The 21,189-nt window shown below is 36.5% G+C and overlaps 1 protein-coding gene across 1 annotated transcript; it reads left to right on the forward strand.

Annotated features, from left to right (window-relative positions):
- The first annotated feature begins 440 nt into the window (after positions 1-440).
- CBP20 (CAP-binding protein 20) lies at positions 441-20,631 on the forward strand. Its single transcript, XM_086446333.1, has 8 exons — positions 441-654; positions 3,152-3,375; positions 3,556-3,694; positions 3,776-3,809; positions 4,182-4,292; positions 19,871-19,927; positions 20,070-20,176; positions 20,272-20,631. The coding sequence occupies exons 1-8, from the start codon at positions 637-639 to the stop codon at positions 20,344-20,346; spliced, it is 765 nt and encodes a 254-aa protein (XP_086302459.1). The 5' UTR covers positions 441-636; the 3' UTR covers positions 20,347-20,631.
- Positions 20,632-21,189: the final 558 nt, after the last annotated feature.

Consider the following 21,189-nt stretch of genomic DNA (forward strand, 5'->3'; position numbering starts at 1 on the left):
CTTAGTTTTTGGATGAAAATCGATTAAAAATGATTTTTTTAGGTTGAAATCATCTAAAACAAGTAGTTATCTCAAATTTTAATTGATCTTTCCATGTATTTTAATCAGAAAAACTTGAAAATTGAAAATGGGATGGCTTTACCAATGTCGAGTTCGACATTAAATAAAAAATGGTGAACTTGACATTAAATAGTGGCAAAATCATGAACTCGACACTATATAAAAAAAATGTCAACTTCGACAATAATAAAAAGTTGTGAATTCAAGGGTAAATAAAAAAACGGTGAGTTCACTAGTAACGATGGACCGTTAAGAAAGAAAAAGTTTATTACATGGGTCTATCAAGCTAGTGTGTAAAACTTAGCGACTATTTAGAATGAAACCCTTCCGCAAGGGTCCTTTAACTAATCTTCCATTTTGCTTTTCCTTTTATTTTCTCACCATGTCTCAAAACACGAAAAAGGGGTTCAGCCTTACCTAGTTAATAGTGATTGGTTCGTTCTTCTTAGAAACCCTTAGTGGGAACTGAAGGCTACACAAAACCCCCACAGAGCGACGATCTCTACCTCCTCCTTCTACAAACTCAACCAAAAGAACAGAGGGAAGAGCGCAGTATTTGTTGCTCAAAGAGCGTCAATGGCGTCTTTGTTTAAGGTACAATCGTTTATCCCCCCCCCCTCCCTCTCTCTCTAATTCTTCATTTACGTTCCATTACTCTAAACTCGATAATTTGTTCTACGCATCAACGTGTCAAATGCGTGATTTCTTTTCTCTCTCTCTGTCTGTCCTTGTTTGACTTAGTATTTATTGTTTCCTAGATGCAGACTTTCAATGTAGTAGTAGTGGTCAATTTGATTGAAAATTTTGAATAAGGGCTAATAAGTGTTAGGTTTAGGGTTCCAGTAGAAAATTCAGTTTATTTTTTTGTTTGTTTGGAAAATCTGCAATTTGGATAAGTCATTGTACGTAGTGTCCTGAATTAGATAGAAATAATTGAACTCAATGGGCCATCTGTCTCAACTGTGGATGTCTGCATCTATGTCCGGATTTGAAAATATTATCACAATTAAAACAAAGACTCTTGTTCTTGCCTTCCTCTATTTCTGATGGAGTCAAACGACGAATGGGAGGCAATCCTGCAGAATGAGTCGAATTAGTTATAGCGAATGTAGCAGATGAAGTGGTTGTGGTGGCAACGCAAGAGTTGGACCATCGGTTGGTATTGCTCCAAAGAGATAGTTTCTCTTCTTGAATTCATGCAATTTCAATAACCAATGCGAGGGTAGTTGGTCGAAACGAACGCATCTTATATTGTATTCCATCTCTAAGACCATTGATGAAATAACCCATAAGTCGTTCCACTATCCAATCATGTTCCCGACATGCCAAGTGTTCAAAACTAATTTGACTAATGGATTTGGTCTATTATAATTTCGAAAGGGAGCCGTGGAAGTCTTCATAATTAGATGGACCAAATGCACCATCATTGCATCACAAAACCCATCTCAATTCTCAAGTAGTTGTTTTTTTTTCATGAAAATCGGACTAGGGAGGTGCATTGCCTTCCAACCTCAACTTTTTTGGTAGCTCAAGAACTGCTCAGCCTTAGATATCTAATTGAGTGGGTTAGAATCATTAAATTTCAAAAAATCAAGTTTGAGTTTGCATGACCGAGGATCCTAGGAAGAAGCCTCATCAAAAATCCCTAACACTTTTTTTCCCTTTGAATTAGTTGTAAGTGTTTGAATTCCTCCATGACTGAATGTTGGAACTCATTTGTTTGTTAGTCATTGCCGCAAAAGACTCCTGCATCTCCTTAAATTGAGCTAAGGTATCTTCCTTGTGTTCTTGCAAATTCTATTCAACAGGAAAAAGTTCTTGCCTTTGATTTGGTCGTGCCTTTCTTTGCCCATAAGATCGATGCTCTGATACAAATTGTTAGGTTCAAGGATCTATTAAACAAGTAAAACGAGTTAATTCACTCAATATGGGAGCCGTTTTCCTCAAACAAAACTTTATGTTGAGCCAACTAATAAAAATAATTCTTAGGCCTGTAAGACCCAGCTACATCACCTAGACAACGTCCTTTTTACAAGTTGTCTATACATAATTTTAGAAAAAGGAAGAAATCTAATAAGAAACAATTCCTTATAGAAGCAAAGTCTTAATTGGAAAAGAAGGCAAGAAACCTAATGGGTAACAATTCCATACAAAAGGTAAAGTCATTAATCCTAACATCTATGGCATCCTAACAATAGACAAGCTATCAAAGAATATAGTAAAGAAATATTAAAAAAAATAAAAAGATAAGGGATGAAGTTAAAAAAGGTTTATTTAAAATTTCATCATTGCATAAATGCCAAGATTGTAAGGATTTAATAGAAAATATAATTCTCAATTTTACTAAGTGCCAAGAAGTGGACGGTGCTAATGAGGGCTTAGTAAGGTCTTGATTTGACAAGAAGGGCTCGAGAGAAATGGTCCAATCGAAAATTACTTAAGATGCTGGGCAACCGGATAGCCGGTGAGAGTTGGCTTTGGAGCAGAACCTTGAAGTGGTGGTGCTAGCTAGAAGAGGGAGTGATATTGTTTTAGAGTTTCTATGAGAAGGATGGATATTCTCTATTTTGACTAATGTTTTTTAGAACCTAATATATTTATTGAACCGGTGACTATCCACTAATCCAAAAAATGGATTTTTTTTATTATTGGGGTTCAGAATTACCGGATAAATTGCACGATTACTTGGTTTGGATTTGAAAGACTCACAATGCCAATGTTGTCAGACACAATTTTATCCCCATGAAAAATGCCATTTTTTGTTAGTTTCTTCTATTTGCTCGATGTGCTGGGGTATACAGGAGTGTAGAGTGTAATGGTTGGGTTAGCAACTTAGCATGCGTAGCAATTGGTGGTCTCTTACTCTATTGATGACCTGGTCTGCTATTTCGAAGGAGTTTTGGAATACTCAGCAGAGGGTTTTATTTGTCTTCTGGGTTCTCTCATATTTGGAAATGAAGTTAACAACTCTATTGATTATAATATTATATACTGTTATGCACGTTTTTTATTGCCATCATTCGCCTCTAGAATTGATTTGTAAGTTGCTTTGGTTTGCTGTCCTTATCTAACTTTGTTATCTCAATTTTAGGATCCAAACAAGCTTTCAGCATATCGTGATAGAAGATTTCCTGGATCACAAGAAGCGTTTGAACATGCACTCCTAACCTCAACAACTGTTTATATCGGGAACATGTCTTTTTACACAACGGAAGAGCAAATTTATGAGTTATTCTCTCGAGCTGGAGAGATCAAAAAAATAATCATGGGTTTGGATAAGAATACCAAAACTCCGTGTGGATTTTGCTTTGTCTTGTAAGACTACGATCTTTTTATTAAATCCCTAATTCCCTGCTATTCTCTACTTATTGATGGATCATCTGTTTGTTGTCGCTGTTTTAAGATGTCAAATGCTCAAGTATAATAATTTGCAACAGCATGTTAACTTTAAAGTTCTGATTTGCTTTGATTATTTATGTATGGTTTGTCAATCAGGTACTATTCTAGAGATGATGCGGAGGACTCAGTAAAGTACATAAGTGGGACAATTCTTGATGATCGTCCAATTCGTGTGGATTTTGATTGGGGTTTCCAAGAAGGAAGGCAATGGGGACGTGGTCGAAGTGGTGGCCAGGTTGGGTATGGTGGATTTGTTGGCATATTTTTATTGCAATAGTTCTATTTTCTTTGATTTAAATCTGTTTGTTCTGCTCAGGTACGGGATGAATATCGCACTGACTATGATCCTGATATCCTTTTGGAAAAATTTATGCCTTATTTTAGTCTGCTTTAGTCTAAAATTATACTTTACGTATTGCTGGGAAATGATATGTCCAGTTTCTAAGGCTGTGGAATATAGACTAGAGCCCAAATTGTATGTTTTGTGGAATTTTCCAGGTGGGATTCTTGCAAAAGGTTCTGATTACTAGTCCTTTTACGGGAAGAACCTGTGTTTCCAGACAGCCCTTAATTTATATTGGGCAAAAGTTCCATCTCAACCTTTGTTGTGTTATAGCCTTCCTTAGTGAGATTTATACAAAGCTTTAGCTTATTGATTCAGATGTAGTTTGCTATATTGTCATTCATTTGTGGACTCCATGTTGTTCCATAACGATTTGCACGTAGAGGTGGTTATGGAAAATTGGTTCAGATGGAGCTGGAACAACAGAGGCAGCTCGTAGATTATGGTGCAGGGTCTTTAGGCTCTTTACAGTCTGCTATGCCATCTCATTGTAAGTTCCAATCGTATTTATGTACTCATCTTCCTGTGATTCTTTGCCCTTACTATTTAAAAATAGTTTACTTTTTAATTGCAGCCATAGTAGCTATAGACTTTAACTTCATCAATCCTTGGCAGTGACTGTCATGTTATGGTAAATAGTTACTGACAGCTTCAGAGCAGAATTTCTCACACTTTCTTTGAGAACCATCACAGATACATCATACTTTACATTTAGCCTCTCTTTTTTATTTATTTAAGCTTTTAATTAAGTTTGTAACATGTCATGTCTCTGGTGCACCTATTCAAAATCATTTGGGAGTAATTTCTGTGAAGGTTGACATTGTTTAATATTTGGTCATTATGTGGCCATATGATTCCATACTTAGCACAATGCTATCAATTTTCTTTCTAGAAGGTTGTCAGGAGAGTTTTCTACATTGAGTACACGTTGAAATATTATATAGTAGAAAGTTAGAAACTGAGAGTAGTGATTCATGCCATGTGGACTTGTTAATTTTGGTGATCTGGGTCAAAATGCCTTATTTTCAGTATGGGGCATGAGTATGAGTCCTATTACCGAAATGGGATCTAAGATATGTGCTACATTTGGATCTTGAACTTTGTTTTCGATATGATTATTGAATACTGATGTCAAGGTTGAGTTCAGGTTGTAACTTTGTAGCACAATTTTAGGTCATGGAATTTAAAAGTGCACCTTGAAACTGTAGGCATTTTGACCTGTAACAATGACATGGGCACGTGACAATTTATTACACATGAAGTTTCTTGACATGACACCTTTGAGAAGCCCATATCATATGACTAGAGTTTGCCCATGCCTATAGCACGGGCATCCTCTTTGGGGTGAAGGGGGGTAAATAATAATATTGGAGGGGTACTATTAAGAAAACTTTGGGGGTAAAGGAGTAAAAGAAGAAAGATAGTAAAGTTAGAGGGGTATTATTGAAAAAGGGGGTAAAAGAGAAAATATAGTAAAATTGGGATATTATTGAAAGAAGGGGGGAGGAGAGGAAAGACAATAAAGTTAAAGGGAGTGAAGAGGAAGGGAATAAAGTGGGATAATGTATACCCTACTCTAAAACTGTAGTTGGGATGGGATGTCTATCCCCTACAACACTGTAGCAACTGTGGGACCTACCGTTGTGTTTTATTATATAGATATAATATAATATTTAATTTTGTTTTGCTGTTCAACAGTTCTAGAATAAGTAGGATAAAATTGTTTTTGTGGAGTCCAATTTTGTAAAGATAGAGGAAAGGTCCATAAAAATTGGAAATATCCCTAAACTACCATTTTCATTATCTCAATTCTGGTATCCATTTAGATGCCATTGTTGAGGAGGAGGATGTCCATAGAATTAGAACTAGATTGTTAGAGTGGAATGCTTCTTTAGTGCTATGTAACCGACATATTCCTAATCAAATCAAATTTAAAAAAAGAAAAAAAAAAACTTATGTTGCAAGATTAACTATACTCTAATTGACTAAATGTAGGGCAGTCAAGAAACATGTTCATAGATTGAGTTTAGCTAAAATGAGGATGTGGAGAATTTGATGGATGGGTATAATACTAAGAGATAAAATTATAAATGAAATACATTCGTGAAAAACATAATAGTCCCAATAGGCGATAAACTAAGGAAAAGTTTATTGAGATGGTTTGATCATGTTCAACGAAGATCGATAAAAGTCTAGTTAGAAGGAACATGCCTTTTGAAGGTTTTAAAAGAACGGGTAGATGGCCAAAAATGATTTGTATTGAGTTAGAGCGAGCGAATATAAACAATCTTGTTTACAACAAAAGAAAATGATTTTTGACATGATTAAACGAAGGAACAAGATTCATTCAACCGTAATTTTTTTTTTGGGATAAGGCTCTGATGATGATGGTGGATTTTATTTGCACAAAAAATTTAAGGTGGTGCATTCATACCATAAATGATTTTATTATAAAATCATGTGGTATTTTGGTAATATTGCAATCCAAAATTTATAATAATAAAACAAGGATATATATACACACATATTTGATAAGGTAGAACATTGCCCCCCCATCTTTACCCCCCCCCCTCCCAAAGTGTGGTTGTAATTTAATCTCATAATGCATCTCGAAGACAACTTTCAACTTTACTTCATTTTTTTCTTCTTTCCCTTTCCAAGAATACCTCTCGAACTTTATTGCCTTTACTCTTCTACCCTCACTTTCCAAGAATAATCCTTCAACTTTATATATTGTATTTCCTTTTCTCTCCATTTTTTCGATAATGCCCCTCCAACTTTATTGTTTTTCATCTTCTCCCCCCTTTTCCAATAATACTCTTCTAGTTTTATTGTCTCTCATCTTCTACCCATTTTTTTCAAGCCGTGAATTTGTTTGTTCAAACCTACTCTTGATAGAAAATTAGATTTTGCTCGCGCCTCCTCCTTGGGGTTAAGGGTGTAGAAGAGAGAAGGCAATAAAGTTGGCGAAGTATTATTGGAAAAGGGGGGAGAAGAGGAAAGACAATAAAGTTGTATGTATATCATTGAAAAAAGGGAAGAAGAAAGACAATATTTAAAGTTGAAGGGTTATTCTTGAAAAGGGGAGTTAGAAAATGAAATACAATAAAGTTGAAAGGGTATTATTGGAAAATAGAAGAAGAAAAAGACTAAAGTTGAAAAATATCCTTGTGATGCGTTATGAGATTAAATCCCAACCACTATTTGTAGGAACAATCGTCATGCCTTATTATATTAAGTAGATTTTGCCCGTGCCTACTGGCACGAGCATTTTCTTTGGGGTTAAGGGGGTATTATTGGAAAGGTGGAGAAGAGGAAATGCAATATATAAAGTTGAAGGGATATTCTTAAAAAGGGAGGTAGAATAAGAATAAAGTTGGAGGGATATTCTTAGAATGGATGAGAAAAGACAATAAAGTCGAAGGGGGCATTCTTAGAAATTGAGGGGAGTAGAAGAAGAAAAGTAATAAAGTTTGAGGGGTATTCTTGGAAAGGCAAGACGAGCAAATAAAATAAAATAGTTCTTGAAATGCATTACGAAATTAAATCTCAATCATTCTTTGTGGGGGGTTTTGGGGGGGATAAAGATGTGTGGAGAACCATCCTGCCTTATTTTATAGATAATATTTTTTTTCTTCGTAACCACGCCCTTTCAACCTGTCTCAATCTCTATCCTCCACAAAAAAGGATTGAGATTTAATCTTGCCATGAATCTTGGGGTTTACAGAACACAAAAAACCTCTTTAATATTTCTCACAACTCTCCATCTCCTCTCTTTCTCTCTCACAACCTCTCTCCCCTTTCTCTCTCTCTCTCTCTCTCCCCCCCCCCCCCCACCCCCACGCGTATTTTTTGGAAGAGAAGATGGAACTACCCAAGGTGAAGGAGATCATTTCCTCAAATCAGGTCATTGTTTGTCGGTTACACTACCTTCTCTGTTTAGATTCTCATTTTCTTTCTAAGGTTTGTTTTCTTCTTCAAGATGCAATGAGGTGAGCTCTATTTATATTTCTCATTTCATTTGTGCTCGATCTCGATTAGAAGATTATTTTGATATGCTTTAATATTATCTACTTTTGTTTGCCTTTATCACTAAACTTATGAGTTAGGATTTATTCTCTTAAAATCTGGTACTTTGAAAAAAATATGATATTTCTTTTTAAGGAGGGGTAGATCTATGTAATTTTATGGGTTGTTTTGTTGGTGAGAACTTAGGAATAAGAGAGACTTTCTTTTCTCTCTGAGTTGTAAGTAGGTAGTGTGAGATCAGGGCAAGTTGAGGTTCTAGGAGTTGAAAATCGGGAGTGTGTTTCAATGATTTTTGTAGGTTTCCTAATGAGAGTATGTGTTTTGTGAAGGAATTTATAAAAGGTCCCAAAGTATTGAGGGGGAGGTCATGAAAGAATGGAAAGAGGGTGGTTTAGAGAGATGAGAAAGAGAGCCGAGTCATTGTCTTCTTTTTTCCTTTTATCATCAAGAATTGAGTGGATTTTTTTCTTGATTTCCTAAAAAATTAGGGCATAGGATCATGCTTAGTTGGAGGGTTGGTTACAAAAAGATGGGGCTGTCGGGTTTTTTTTGGGGGTGTGGTGAGATATGTGTCACAATGAGAGGAGAGGAAGTGAGATGGTTGGTCAAAAAAATTAGGGAATGGGATCAAATCGTCAAATCCATTTGAGAAAGGAGCAATCATAGGTTGTTGTGAGAGATGTGAAGGGTAGGGTGAGGTGTGATGGACGATTTTGTGTGAGTGGGGTTGATTGGTGGGTTGTAAGGAAGGGATTGTGGGGACCACATGTAAGAAGGATGGGTTTGGGTTTGAGATGTATGGTGGGTAGGGAATGTTAGACGTGAGAATGGGATGGATTGATCTATGCTATGAAATCTAGAGGTCTGTGGTGTTGGCTGTTCAACATGGAGGGTGGGGAATGTTAGACGTGAGAATGAGATGGATTGATTCATGCTATGTATGAAATCTTGAGGGCTGTGGTGTTGGTTGGCCAACATGGCAATCCATCTGTGCTAGACAACCACTAGTAAGATTTGAGTCCCTCTCTTTAAATGTACATGTGTTTGTGTATGACGTTTTGTCATGCGTAAGGAACATATGCACATGTGAATGACCCATGCCATAGGCATCGACATTCTCTAGGGATGCGGGTATAAAATAAGGCCCCCTCTCAATCTTTATCCCTTTTTCTCATCTCCTCTTTTCCGATAATACCCCCAACTTTACTGCATTTCCTCTTCGACCCCCTATCCAAGAATACTCCTTCAACTTTATATTTTACTTTCCTCTTCTCCCTTATTCAAATAATACCCCTCTAACTTTATTGTCTTTTATATTTTACTCCCTCAACCCCAAAGAGGATGCTCGTAGTGTCTGCATGGGCAAATTTGATGGTCCTCCATCAAAACTCTAGTCTATATTATTAAACAGGACATTTGACCCCCCCCCCCAATAAAGAGGGCGGAGATATAATTTGGCCTAGAATCTCGAGGACAACTATCAACTTTATTTCCTTTTTCTCTTCCCCCCCTTTCTAAGAATACCCTGCCCAACTCTATATGTTGACTTTCCTTTTCTCCCCATTTTCCAATGATACTTGTCCAACTTTATTTTCTTTCCTTTTCTGTCCCATTGACCTTAAGAGGATGGCCTTGCCTAAACTCTTAACATATTTATATATATATATAGGGGAATGCTAACATCCAAGACCTTATGGGGACATTAGCATTCTCCAACACTTATTTTTCCAATAATACCCCTATTCATTTTGTCTTTTAGTGAAAACATATAGGGGTATGTTGGTCTTTTACACAATAAATGCTTGTTTGCATTGATTGCCAAATCATTTATTGCAACAAGATATTTAATTATAAAGATTAAATGCTCTTAATATTTATTATAAAAAAGACAAGGATTTATTACATATATAAGCATTTATTATGTAAAAAGATTAATATACCCTTGTCTTTTTCACTAAATGACAAAATGGGGTAAGGGAATTATTGGAAAAAAAAAGTGTTGGAGAATGCTAACGTCCCCATGACATCTTGTACGTTAGCATTCCCCATATATATTGTGTTTCACCTTATATATATACTAAAGTTTGCCCGTGCGTATGGCACCGACATCCTCTTTAGGGTTACGGGGGTAAAAAAGGAAAGATAATCAAGTTGAAGGGATGTTATTGGAAAAGGGGAAAAGATAAAAGGTAATATATAAAGTTGAAGGACATTCTTGGAATAGAGGTTTGAAGTGGAAAGGTAATAAAGTTGAAGGGGTATTCTTGGAAAGGGGAGGAGAAAAGGCGATAGAACTGAAGTTGTCCTTGAGATTCATATCAAGAGTTAATCCTAACCTCTCCTTGTGTGAGGGGGATAAAGGGAGTGTGGTTCACCGTTGTGTTTTATTATATAGATATATATGCACTTAGAAAAAGTAAAAAAAAAAATGATAACACTTTTCATACAACATTTACTATCCAAAACATATCTATATAATAAAACACAATGGTGGACTCCTCTCCTTTGTCTCAAGATTTATACCCCATAAACAATGTATCTCGAGGATGTTTGTTCCTCCTCCTTTGTCTTCTCTATTTTTCTACTTCCCAAGAATTCCCTCAACTTTATTATCTTGTCTCTTCTGCCCCTTTCCAAAAATACTCTTACAACTTTCTATATTTCTTTTCCCCTTTTCCAATAATACTCTTCTAAATTTATTGTTTTTCTTCTTTCACCCCCTAAACTACGGCACGGGCAAACTCTAGTTTATTTATAAGCCAAAACACTATCAAATCACTTTAGTTGTTTAAAACTTAATAAAATATATGTGGAGGAGGTAAAACACCACCCCATTTAATTTTTTATTGTTATTTATAAAGTTATTAATGGATAACTTTTTTTTTTTTTTTTTGTGGAACCAAGGTATGCCCGGGCCTTTTAGAACACCTGACTAATCCTCCAGGCATGTGGAGTCCCAGTAGATTTGAGAGTTTTAGGGTTTGTGTTTTTGTGAAGAAGAAGAAAAGATATGAAGAGAGAGTTACTATTATTTTCTCTCACACTCATATATATATTAATATCATAAGAGTGTTACTAATAACAAAAGAACCCCTGGAAGATTGTAAATAACCAAGAAATCCTTATAAATTTCTACACTCCCCCTCAAGTTGGTGCATATATATTTTTCATGCCCAACTTGTTAACAATGCTATGAAAAAGTAAACTTCCCTGCCCTTTAGTAAGGATGTCTGCCAACTAATCTTCAATTTGCACAAATGGAGTACAAATGTGTCCAGACTGCAACTTTTCTTTGATGAAGTGCCTATCTACCTTAATGTGTTTGGTTCTATCGTGTTGAACTTGGTTATGAGCAATACTAATAGCTGCCTTATTGTCACAATACAAACTCATCGGCCCATGAATAGGAAGGTTCAATTCGGTTAAGAGGATTTGAAGCCATAGAAGCTTGCACACCCCATGAGCCATAGACCTAAACTCAGCTTCTACCGAATCTTGCAATCACGGTTTGTTTCTTACTTATCCAAGAAACAAGATTACCCCCAACGAATGAGCAATACCCAGAGGTGGAACGATGATCTGACACTGATCCTGCTCAATCAGCATCTGCGTAGGCTTCGACACGCAAACTACCATGACAAGCATATAATAAACCTTGTCCAGGAGTGGATTTTAAGTACTTTAGGATTCTATAAGCAACATCTAAATGAGTTGCAGTTGGTACATGCATAAACTGGCTTACCACACTAACTATATAAGCAATATCTGAACGAGTTAAGGTGAGGTAGATAAGTCAGCCAACAAGTCTATGATAGCTCTCAACACCAATGCAGGGCTCACCATTGGACTCACGAAGCCTATGGTTGACTCAATGGAAGTATCACATGGCTTGTAACCCATCATACCTGTCTCATGAAGGAGATCCATACATATTTCTGTTGCAAGATGAAAATACATTTCTTTGATCTAGCAACTTCAATCCCAAGAAAGTATTTTAATTGACCCAAGTCCTTAATCTCAAACTCCATTGCTAACTGGCATTTTAATTTTTTCATTTCATCATGGTTATTACCAGTCACTACAATGTCGTCAACATAGATTATGAGAGGTAATTTTCTCATTGGAATGTTTAATGAATAATGTGTGGTCATTTTGACTATGCTTGTAACCATACCCCACCATGGCACGGTGAAACTTTTCAAACCATACTCTAGGAGACTGCTTCAAGCCATATAATGCCTTTTTTATTCCGCATACTTTCCCTTCAACAGCTGGACATTTAAAATCAGGAGGAGGTGTCATATACACTTCTTCCAAATCACCATGCAAAAAAATATTCTTCACATCAAATTGTAGCAATGGCCAATCTTGATTGGCTGCAAGGGATAACAAATATTCATTTTTGCTATTGGAGCAAATGTTTCACAATAGTCAATGCCATAAGTTTGAGTGTAACCCTTTGGCGACAAGTGTTGGCTTTATACTTGTCCACTAATCCATCTAGGCGATGCTTCACAGTAAAGATCCATTTACATCTTACTGGTTTCTTTTCTCAGGAAGAACAACCATATCCCAAGTATTATTCTTCTCAAGGGCCTACATTTCCTCCTCCATTGCCTTTTTTCAACTTAGTTGAGACAGGGCATCAACAACACTACGAGGAATAGATATTGAGGACAAAACAATAGCAAAAGTGCTATCGGAAGAAGACAATACATTATATGAAATAAAATTCGAGATAGGATGTCGAGTACATGACCGAACACCTTTTCTAATTGCAATGGGAAGATTGGAATTATCAATTTTAGGAGTAGGGATATTACCTTTGACAGATGGATTTGGGGAGGATTCTTGGTTGGGTTCATGAGGACTCTCTTTAATACCTATGTCATGTTTAAAATACACAAGAAATTATTTTTCTTCTTGTATAATAGGAATCTCCCCCTAGCCATTATTATTGTCGACTTGTAATTCTTTCTCTTGTATAATAGGAACCTCCCCCTGGCCATCATCACCACTGTTATGACCACTATCAACATTGTCAGAGGGAAGAGAAAAAGGACAAGACAACAACTCATAGAACGCTGAAAAGTCTCAATCTCACTTCGAGAGAGGTTAGTACTATCAAATGTCGGTGTTAGAATTGGAGTAGGCTCTAATATCTCCATGGAAGCAATAGAAAGAGCACTTGAACCCCTTCCACTATTGTAACGATTACCTCCTCAGTTAATAGTAAATAAACCTCTATGCGATGGACAACCATGAAGATCCCAACAAGTATCCCTAGTGTGGCGAGTACGACCATAATTGTCACATTTCAACTTATCTTTATCATCAACAGTTGTCCTTGAACGACCATCGCCTCGAGCATGACCACCATTGCAACCTCCTCTTTAGGACATCAAGGCTAAAGCCGATCTCTCATGAATGGTAGATTGGGGCATAGCATTACGACGACATTCCTCACGATGTAGGAATATACTACAGTTAATGATGGAAGAGGCTCCTTTCCTAGAATTTGAACCCTGACTTGTTCGTACTCGGAGTTTAAACCAGCAAGCAACTCAAATACACGATTTTCTGCAACCAACTTCTTATATGCAATAGCATCGATAGAACAATGGGCTCGGAATGTCTAATAATGATCCAACTCTTCGCATAGACGTCGGAGAGTGGAGTAATATGTAGACAAGGGCTTATTACCTTGCCTCATTTGCCAAATACTATGGCACAACTCATACACACGAGCTGTGTTGCCTACTTTTGAATGTCTCTGTAACTGCATCCCATATCTCCTTGGCGGTTTGCAAAAATAAGTAATTACTGCTAAAGTCGGGTTGCATAAAATGGAGAAGCCAAGACATAAAAATAACATTCTCTGCATCCCATCTATCAAAGGTTGGATCTTCAGAATCAAGAATTGGTAAACTACTGGTCAAATATCCCATTTTGCCTTTTCCTTTAATGTATAGTATGGCCAATTTAGACCAAGCAAGGAAATTATGGCCATCTAGTTTCATTGTAGTGATTTGAAGATTAGGAGCAATACTTTGAGGAATACTCATACTCCCTTCATAATTCAAATGCATATTCGAAGATTAACTAACCTCAGACATTGTAAAAAGCCTTTCGAAAAAAACAACGAACACCTTGTGAGTACGAAATACACTCCACTGGATACCTGAAATTGATGTTCACTTAACCCGATGGAGAAATACACTTATTATTCTCTTTAATAGCACATGAAAAGCATTAGAATATGGAAAACAAACCAATCCAGATCAGAAAATAGCACAAGAGATTAGATTTGCATAAAAAACACCATTTTCAACAAAAATAAAAAATCAGAAAAGGGGTCCAAAGAAAAGATCACCGAAGCTTCAATATCTAACCAATCGATCAACGGTCACCACCGTTAGATTCCTCATAAAAAAAGACCAAACTACTTATGTCCAAACTCATAAGAAAGTAATCGAAATGAACATACAGAGAGAAAATGACAGATCCTGAATTTTCATCATTTTTGTTGATTTTCCACTAAAAACATCGTAACTTGCTCAAAACAACTCCAAATCACATGAAATTTGTTTAAAAAATTCTCTAAAATCACCCTCTCTTAGAAACAATAAGAAAATATCAAAATATCCGACGAAAACAGTGTCAGATGACATTAGCACGCCAGCCGCTAACGTCATCAGATGCAACAAGTAAGAGAGTTTTCTTGTCTCTCTCCTTTTTCTTTAAATTTGTCTTTAAGGTCTTTTTTGATCTTGAGCTCTGATCCCAAGTAGATTAGAGAGTTTTAGGGTTAGGGTTTTTGTGGAGAAGAAGAAAAGAGATGAAAAGAGAGTTACTATTATTTTCTCTCACACTCATATATATATTAATATCATAAGAGTGTTACTAATAACAAAAGAACCCCTGGAAGATTGTAAATAACCAAGAAATCCTTATAAATTTCTACACTCCCCCTGAAGTTGGTGCATATATATTTTTCATGCCCAACTTGTTAACAATGCTATGAAAAAGTAAACTTCCCTGCCCTTTAGTAAGGATGTCTGCCAACTAATCTTCAATTTGCACAAATGGAGTACAAATGTGTCCAGACTGCAACTTTTCTTTGATGAAGTGCCTATCTACCTTAATGTGTTTGGTTCTATCGTGTTGAACTTGGTTATGAGCAATACTAATAGCTGCCTTATTGTCACAATACAAACTCATCAGCCCATGAATAGGAAGGTTCAATTCGGTTAAGAGGATTTGAAGCCATAGAAGCTTGCACACCCCATGAGCCATAGACCTAAACTCAGCTTCTACCGAATCTTGCAATCACGGTTTGTTTCTTACTTCTCCAAGAAACAAGATTACCCCCAACGAATGAGCAATACCCAGAGGTGGAACGATGATCTGACACTGATCCTGCTCAATCAACATCTGCGTAGGCTTCGACACGCAAACTACCATGACAAGCATATAATAAACCTTGTCCAGGAGTGGATTTTAAGTACTTTAGGATTCTATAAGCAACATCTAAATGAGTTGCAGTTGGTACATGCATAAACTGGCTTACCACACTAACTATATAAGCAATATCTGAACGAGTTAAGGTGAGGTAGATAAGTCAGCCCACAAGTCTATGATAGCTCTCAACACCAATGCAGGGCTCACCATTGGACTCACGAAGCCTATGGTTTGACTCAATGGAAGTATCACATGGCTTGTAACCCATCATACCTGTCTCATGAAGGAGATCCATACATATTTCTGTTGCAAGATGAAAATACATTTCTTTGATCTAGCAACTTCAATCCCAAGAAAGTATTTTAATTGACCCAAGTCCTTAATCTCAAACTCCATTGCTAACTGGCATTTTAATTTTTTCATTTCATCATGGTTATTACCAGTCACTACAATGTCGTCAACATAGATTATGAGAGGTAATTTTCTCATTGGAATGTTTAATGAATAATGTGTGGTCAGTTTGACTATGCTTGTAACCATACCCCACCATGGCACAGTGAAACTTTTCAAACCATGCTCTAGGAGACTGCTTCAAGCCATATAATGCCTTTTTTATTCCGCATACTTTCCCTTCAACAGCTGGACATTTAAAATCAGGAGGAGGTGTCATATACACTTCTTCCAAATCACCATGCAAAAAAATATTCTTCACATCAAATTGTAGCAATGGCCAATCTTGATTGGCTGCAAGGGATAACAAATATTCATTTTTGCTATTGGAGCAAATGTTTCACAATAGTCAATGCCATAAGTTTGAGTGTAACCCTTTGGCGACAAGTCTTGGCTTTATACTTGTCCACTTATCCATCTAGGCGATGCTTCACAGTAAAGATCCATTTACATCTTACTGGTTTCTTTTCTCAGGAAGAACAACCATATCCCAAGTATTATTCTTCTCAAGGGCCTACATTTCCTCCTCCATTGCCTTTTTTCAACTTAGTTGAGACAGGGCATCAACAACACTACGAGGAATAGATATTGAGGACAAAACAATAGCAAAAGTGCTATCGGAAGAAGACAATACATTATATGAAATAAAATTCGAGATAGGATGTCGAGTACATGACCGAACACCTTTTCTAATTGCAATGGGAAGATTGGAATTATCAATTTTAGGAGTAGGGATATTACCTTTGACAGATGGATTTGGGGAGGATTCTTGGTTGGGTTCATGAGGACTCTCTTTAATACCTATGTCATGTTTAAAATACACAAGAAATTATTTTTCTTCTTGTATAATAGGAATCTCCCCCTAGCCATTATTATTGTCGACTTGTAATTCTTTCTCTTGTATAATAGGAACCTCCCCCTGGCCATCATCACCACTGTTATGACCACTATCAACATTGTCAGAGGGAAGAGAAAAAGGACAAGACAACAACTCATAGAACGCCGAAAAGTCTCAATCTCACTTCGAGAGAGGTTAGTACTATCAAATGTCGGTGTTAGAATTGGAGTAGGCTCTAATATCTCCATGGAAGCAATAGAAAGAGCACTTGAACCCCTTCCACTATTGTAACGATTACCTCCTCAGTTAATGGTAAATAAACCTCTATGCGATGGACAACCATGAAGATCCCAACAAGTATCCCTACTGTGGCGAGTACGACCATAATTGTCACATTTCAACTTATCTTTATCATCAACAGTTGTCCTTGAACGACCATCGCCTCGAGCATGACCACCATTGCAACCTCCTCTTTAGGACATCAAGGCTAAAGCCGATCTCTCATGAATGGTAGATTGGGGCATAGCATTACGACGACATTCCTCACGATGTAGGAATATACTACAGTTAATGATGGAAGAGGCTCCTTTCCTAGAATTTGAACCCTGACTTGTTCGTACTCGGAGTTTAAACCAGCAAACAACTCAAATACACGAGTTTCTGCAACCAACTTCTTATATGCAATAGCATCGATAGAACAATGGGCTCGTAATGTCTAATAATGATCCAACTCTTCGCATAACGTCGGAGAGTGGAGTAATATGTAGACAAGGGCTTATTACCTTGCCTCATTTGCCAAATACTATGGTACAACTCATACACACGAGCTGTGTTGCCTACTTTTGAATGTCTCTGTAACTGCATCCCATATCTCCTTGGCGGTTTGCAAAAATAAGTAATTACTGCTAAAGTCGGGTTGCATAAAATGGAGAAGCCAAGACATAAAAATAACATTCTCTGCATCCCATCTATCAAAGGTTGGATCTTCAGAATCAGGAATTGGTAAACTACTGGTCAAATATCCCATTTTGCCTTTTCCTTTAATGTATAGTATGGCCAATTTAGACCAAGCAAGGAAATTATGGCCATCTAGTTTCATTGTAGTGATTTGAAGATTAGGAGCAATACTTTGAGGAATACTCATACTCCCTTCATAATTCAAATGCATATTCGAAGATTAACTAACCTCAGACATTGTAAAAAGCCTTTCGAAAAAAACAACGAACACCTTGTGAGTACGAAATACACTCCACTGGATACCTGAAATTGATGTTCACTTAACCCGATGGAGAAATACACTTATTATTCTCTTTAATAGCACATGAAAAGCATTAGAATATGGAAAACAAACCAATCCAGATCAGAAGATAGCACAAGAGATTAGATTTGCATAAAAAACACCATTTTCAACAAAAATAAAAAATCAGAAAAGGGGTCCAAAGAAAAGATCACCGAAGCTTCAATATCTAACCAATCGATCAACGATCACCACCGTTAGATTCCTCATAAAAGAAGACCAAACTACTTATGTCCAAACTCATAAGAAAGTAATCGAAATGAACATACAGAGAGAAAATGACAGATCCTGAATTTTCATCATTTTTGTTGATTTTCCACTAAAAACATCGTAACTTGCTCAAAACAATTCCAAATCACATGAAATTTGTTTAAAAAATTCTCTAAAATCACCCTCTCTTAGAAACAATCAGAAAATATCAAAATATCCGATGAAAACAGTGTCAGATGACATTAGCACGCCAGCCGCTAACGTCATCAGATGCAACAAGTAAGAGAGTTTTCTTGTCTCTCTCCTTTTTCTTTAAATTTGTCTTTAAGGTCTTTTTTGATCTTGAGCTCTGATCCCAAGTAGATTAGAGAGTTTTAGGGTTAGGGTTTTTGTGGAGAAGAAGAAAAGAGATGAAAAGAGTGTTACTAATAACAAAAGAACCCTTGGAAGATTGTAAATAACCAAGAAACCTTTATAAGAATTTCTACAACCACCACCCCCCACATGCACCAGGTTATTTTTGGGATAAATCCCTGAGGGGGTCTCCCTAAGGGGGGGGATTCGATTTCAAAACCTCAACTTCCCAAGGCGTAGTCTTGGTCATCTCACCAACCTTGGGGGAGGTCATGTGTTAGGAATTTTTGGGGCATGCTGACACATTTTTGCGATACATTGACACATGTATCCTTGTCAATAATGTCTCAGCTTCATGTTTCTTTCGAATTAGAGATATGAAGGTGCTCATCGGGCTGTAATTAAGAAAACCCTGTCTTGGACATCTTTGATTACCATATCAAATCTTCCTTAATGATCTCCCAATAGGATTCATAGATGGCCATAGAGAAGCTGTTAGGTTTGAGGCTTTGTCATCACAAAGCCCACAGTAGCTTGATTACACTTCCTTGTCAAATGGTCTCTCTAGCCATGCTTGCAGATTCAACAAAATGGATTGAAAAGTTAGATTGTCGAGGAATGAGTGACAGTCATGATCGTTAGCGTTTAACTCTGTATAGAATTCCAGGATGCTTTCCCTGATCTCAACCTTCTCTTCCAACAGTGCCCCATTGACTCGGATCATCTGAGAAATGAAATTAGATTTTCTATGGCAATTGGCCATTTGATGGAAGAATTTCATATTGTTGTTGCCATTCTTTAACTCTTTCGCTGTGGACTGTTGTCTCCAACTAATCTCTCATCCAGATCTGACCTTCTTTGAAACTCAGCCTTGTATTCCATATTTTCTTTTGCCTCTAGTCTCTATAAGCCTTTGTGTTATCTAAAGCTAAAGCTACTCCACTTCTTATTTTGATTATAGAGTGACATTATGCTTTTATAGTTATACTGGTTGTTTCACTTCAAAGTGTTTTGCTTTTTTGTTTGAAGGATTAAAACTTAGAAATTTGGATAGTAAGAAATTATGGTCGTCGTCAATTTAATTTGATTTTGATGAGTTTGAAATTTAGATTTGGATATTGCACTTTGGTATGTGAAATTGTGAATCATCATAATTCTTCCTTTTTTGGGGATTTCTCCTGATTTTGCTTTTTTATTAAAACAATTGCTATTTATTATATATTTAATTAAATATATTTTTAATAAATACATATTTAATTAAATATCATTGAAAGAATGCATGCTCGTAAGGCTTCACTAGTGAAATGTCTCGCCTCACACTGAAGTGTTCAAAAAAACATTAAATTGATGGCTGAGGACAATTTCTGTTCAGCGTGCTAGTTTATTTTTCAGCTAGTTTTGAGTCCTTTTATGTTTTTGTGTTTCGCAGATGGTAGGCATGGAGGAGGAGACCATGGTCATGGGGGTTCGCACAGATACAGTAGAGGTATATTCCCTTATTTACTCATATATCCATATGTTTGATTCTACCAGTCCTGTGAAATTGCTGTTTTTAACATATATTTTCTTCAGTAAAAAAGATTAATTTGGGCTTTATGATTTGTTTTTAAACCTAAAAAAAAAAACAGATTACCAGCGCAAGCGAAACCGAGAGGATGATCGCCACGCTCATGGGAACTCAAGAAGAACCTCTGATCATGACTCCCGGAGAGTATCTGATCATGAATCTAGACCGGTAATAACAAAAGCAATAATTTCTTGTGTTTCAACACCTCATAACTTTAAAAATTACCCTTTTCCAACAATTTAACACTTAATTTGATTGCACAGGAAAAGAATCCACGTTTTCGTGAGAGTGGCGATTCTGACGAAGAAGATGATGATGATCGAAAGCGACGGCATTAGCCAATTTCGAGCAAGGTCTTTTATGTTTATCTCGACAGTAATTGTTGACTTATACTTGATCTTAAGGTAGATATCCTTGAACTTTTTGGTGCTTAGTTTAATTTGTGTATGTGATTTATACCATTAGAGTTAAACCAAATGAAATCAGAGTGACGAAGGTTCATTTAGCTAGAACTCACACCGGACCAAAGTTCTTCTGTCATTTGTCCACTGTGGAGACTAGAGTATGAAATCTTGTAGTAGCTTTGGTCAAATGGCTATCGTCATCTAACTTCTTTGCTGCCATCCAATGGTGCAGGTTCTTATATTTTACTTGTACCCCTTCGTTATCTTTGCCAGTACCATGTAGCAAACCTAAACCAGAAATCTTGAAGTTTTAGTGTTCTAAACTACTACTAAGTTTGATTTGTGAAGCAAATCTGTTTGAACTTCTACCAACAACACGATTCTCAATCGAGAAAGCTTAATCTTAGAAAATCATTACTCATCCCCCACGAAGTGTTTCTATCTTGATATAAATTTCTTTTTGGAAAAGCACATGCGTTAAAATTTCAGCACATTGAGCTGATTTTATGCTCCTTAGGTCTATCAACATGGATTTTTCTTGTGGTTGAGAATTGAGTAAAACGAGGGGAAAGGATTGACAGAGTCATGTATGAGGCAGAAATTACTGTCCTAGTATTTAAAATATTTATCATAAGGGCCCATATAATCGGTACTTGTTTATTTGTTTCCAAGGATATTAGCTATTTTACGTTTTTAGCCTTCTTTCTTCATAATCTTGAATAATAGATTTTTTTTTTTTTTTTAACAAAAAGGACTGAATTACGCTCAAGAGTGTGT

This window comes from Akebia trifoliata, chromosome 1, assembly GCF_017979445.1.
Source record: "Akebia trifoliata isolate Shusen 1 chromosome 1, ASM1797944v1, whole genome shotgun sequence".
Classification (NCBI taxonomy): domain Eukaryota; kingdom Viridiplantae; phylum Streptophyta; class Magnoliopsida; order Ranunculales; family Lardizabalaceae; genus Akebia; species Akebia trifoliata.